At 39.6% G+C, this 3221-nt stretch overlaps 1 protein-coding gene across 1 annotated transcript; it reads right to left on the bottom strand.

Moving 5' to 3' along the window:
- Positions 1–575: 575 nt before the first annotated feature.
- On the bottom strand, positions 576–1582 carry K444DRAFT_614958 (uncharacterized protein). The gene is made up of 2 exons (XM_024880623.1): positions 979–1582; positions 576–928 (listed from the first exon to the last, which is right to left on the bottom strand). Exons 1-2 carry the CDS (start codon positions 1482–1484, stop codon positions 817–819), a joined length of 618 nt encoding a protein of 205 aa, XP_024734463.1. The 5' UTR covers positions 1485–1582; the 3' UTR covers positions 576–816.
- Between the last annotated feature and the right edge of the window lie 1639 nt (positions 1583–3221).

The following is a 3221-nucleotide window of genomic DNA, read 5'->3' as shown; positions in this document are numbered from 1 at the left end:
CTGTTGCATCTTTAGGTGACTCAAGTAGCGATATTAGCTCGAGTTATAGCGTTCGGTGAATCCGACTCAGCTATATGCAGTAGTCGATACGGGCTATGACTTAACTGTACAGGCATTAGGGCTCAGTTGTACGGGCGGCTGAGTAAGCAACTCAAGGACAATTAGGGCGTATGGCATCTATAAATTGAAACATATAAAAGTTTGAGAGAAAGCATCCTAACTACCCTACAAAGCAATATTTAAGATATAAGTACCGCCCTTAACGGAAAGTCGGTACAGGGTTACTCCGGCTTAGACAAGATGAAAAACTCTGCTATAGCAAACTAAGCAAAAGCCAAATTTCTGGGCCCTTCGGGATTTACTATTTTAGATAATAATTTTAGGGGAAGTAGCTTTTTTTTTAAAAAATATAAAAAATCTAGCTCGTTTAGTAATAAGCAAAATAAAGAGGATTTTAGAAGATTAAGCCTTGAAAACAGAACCTTATCTTATTGGCCTATTATAGACGTAATCAAATTACGAGAGTCAGAACAAGTTAAATACTTTCTAGAATCTTCTAGTAATAATAGCTTCTTTCAATCCTTAATTTATTTAGGCTTCTAGCTAATAATTCCCTCCCCACACCCAAAAGGTAACCACGCTTTCACCCCAAGATAACTTAGACAGAAGATGTTATACGTATTAAAGCCTCCAAAGCTTCCAAAATCAGAAAGTTCAACAATTCATATCCTATTCTATCTACAAGCCCATATCAAGCACCAGAAGGACTGTTGAATTGGATCATTACAAACAAGACAACCACGCCAATAAGCACTGTCACCCATGAAGCATAAACGCTATTTGCTGATGAATTTTTCGTCGCGGTGGTAATTGGGGTACTCGCTGCGGTAGTAGGTGCGCCAGTAGTTGTTGCCGCTGGAACGAGAACCTTGAAGAACCGTCAGCTACGGCGATGTCAAATCAGACGGTTCAACTTACCCCAGTAGAAGCGGATGCTGTTGCAACACTACTAAAGCTGAAAGCAGCACTCGATACCACGATCTCAACGCTGCTGGAGGTAGCCGCTGCTCCAGATGCCGATGGATGTGCAGAGCCCTGGGCGCATGGTTTTCCGGTGTTGCCGTTGAGGAGGTTCTGATTCCAGCATTGCTCGGCAACCTGCGGCCCAAGCTGATAATTTGTAAAGCACGCGATAACCCATATGCGAAAAGAACGTCAGAGTCTCCGCCAGTCAGGAGATAACACTGGTAGCACTCTGACAGCACGTAATAGCCCGTGACGGTCTCGGTGCCCACGCACATACAGCCTACAGCATCAGCGCTAATAGGGCCCGTACCGACCACACCGGCGCTGTAAAGGCTTCTGCAGTTGACAAGGGTTTGGTCGTAGTTAGTGCAGTAGCTTTCGCATGTTTGTGCTACTACTTGCACGGCGGAGAATTGTATTGCAAGAATGACCGTAGTAAGAAGCTTCGAATGATGCATAGTGCGTCAGTTTGGACAGGCGTTCAATAGGTGGGTAAGTAGGAGCAGCTAGGAGTTAGAGGCTAATAACTGAAGAAGTGTGGAAATGAAAACATAGCGCGCATAGAAGGCTGAGCTGCGAAGGGATAGCAGCATCTTTTATGTTTGAAGAGCCTCATTAATAGTCGGACTTAACGTCGCGCTAAAGGGGCCCTTCCCTTTAGTCGGGGAAAGCGAGTTGGCCCGCGAAAGCGAGTTGGCCCGCGCCAAAACGCATAAATTTGGAATTTGTATATAACTCCTATAGTAAAAATTAATTAATTTATATACCACCAGCCCACAAAATTTGTCTAATTTAACTATAATAGCTCGCCTGAGTATCCTACCTATAAATACGCTTCTATGCGATATGCCAGAGAAGGATAAGCTTCATAAGGCTATCTAATTCCTAAAGGAGAACCCAGGAAAGCCTCCCACCACTACTATACGCATATACGGGATAAAGAGTAAAGATGCTATACGGAAAGCATGGTGGAGAGAGAAGAAGAAGATGGAGAGGGGGAAAATATAATAGGAGGGTCAGAACAAGATCCTATATCCAGATTAATATACGGCATTAATTCAGTATACTATATCGCATATAATTAATAGAGGGAAAGGGGCTATAAAGCAGATAATATATAATTATACTACATAAATGCGAACAGAGGATAATAAAATAGCTCCCTCTTAGAAATAGTTCTCCCAATAGCTAAGAGATACTCCAGAACTCTATATAATTAAGACAAAGCCTATTACGAGCTACCATATTAATCTCTATACCAAACAGAGCCTCCGCAACTGGTTTGAGACTAAATATCGTCCGGCACTTGAGCAGACTAGTATACGCCATAGCAATCGGATACATAATATAGACGAGAAGGGGGCTCAAATCTATATGCCTACTAGGGAGGAAGTAATAGTCCTAATTAGAATCAAGGAAATATATACTAGAATACCTGAAAATCGCATATTTCTTATAATAATTAAATCTATATCTGCAGATAGTAAGGCGATTTCACCGGTAGTAATCGTCCCTAAAGTTATAATTATGGTTTCTTAGTTTTACGAAAATATAACCGGTTATAAGATTATTATAGTCTCTCCTACCGGATATATAAATAAGGGCATTTATATGGTTTGGCTAGACTATTTTATTAAGCATAATAACTATAGCCCTAATCAGGAATAGCGTATCCTATTAATTAATAAAGTAATCTGCTACTAAGCGGACGATTTTGTCCTAAAAGCTATCTATAATAAGATACGAATTATTTAATTTCCCTCCTACTAAACTCACCTACTTTAATCATATAATATAGGTATTTTCAGGAAGTAGAAATATTACTAATAGGTCAATATTATAAATACAATTTGCTTCTATAAGCTAGAATATAACATCCAGTGCTTCTTTCGCAATCTCCCTAAAATACGGGAGAAAATATTTATAGTTCATATAATTAAATACATTTTCCAGAATACTGGAATTTGGCTTATAAGCTTTAAAGTAATATAAAAGAAGCTCAAGAAATATGGTAAAAAGTAACGGAAAGACACTAGCCCAGAATTCCTGAAGTTTGGTTCTAAATCAGATACTAAACCAGATATAGACCTTCCTCTTCCTCCGCCCGCTCCAATTCACGATTTAGAAGAGATATACTAATTACCTACCCTTCCAAAACCTCCTTTTTTATATAACAAATGTATTCTATAGCTCAA

The sequence above is a fragment of the Hyaloscypha bicolor genome (genome assembly GCF_002865645.1).
Source record: "Hyaloscypha bicolor E unplaced genomic scaffold K444scaffold_116, whole genome shotgun sequence".
In the NCBI taxonomy this organism is placed as follows: domain Eukaryota; kingdom Fungi; phylum Ascomycota; class Leotiomycetes; order Helotiales; family Hyaloscyphaceae; genus Hyaloscypha; species Hyaloscypha bicolor.
This window is presented reverse-complemented; position numbering and strand designations above follow the sequence as displayed.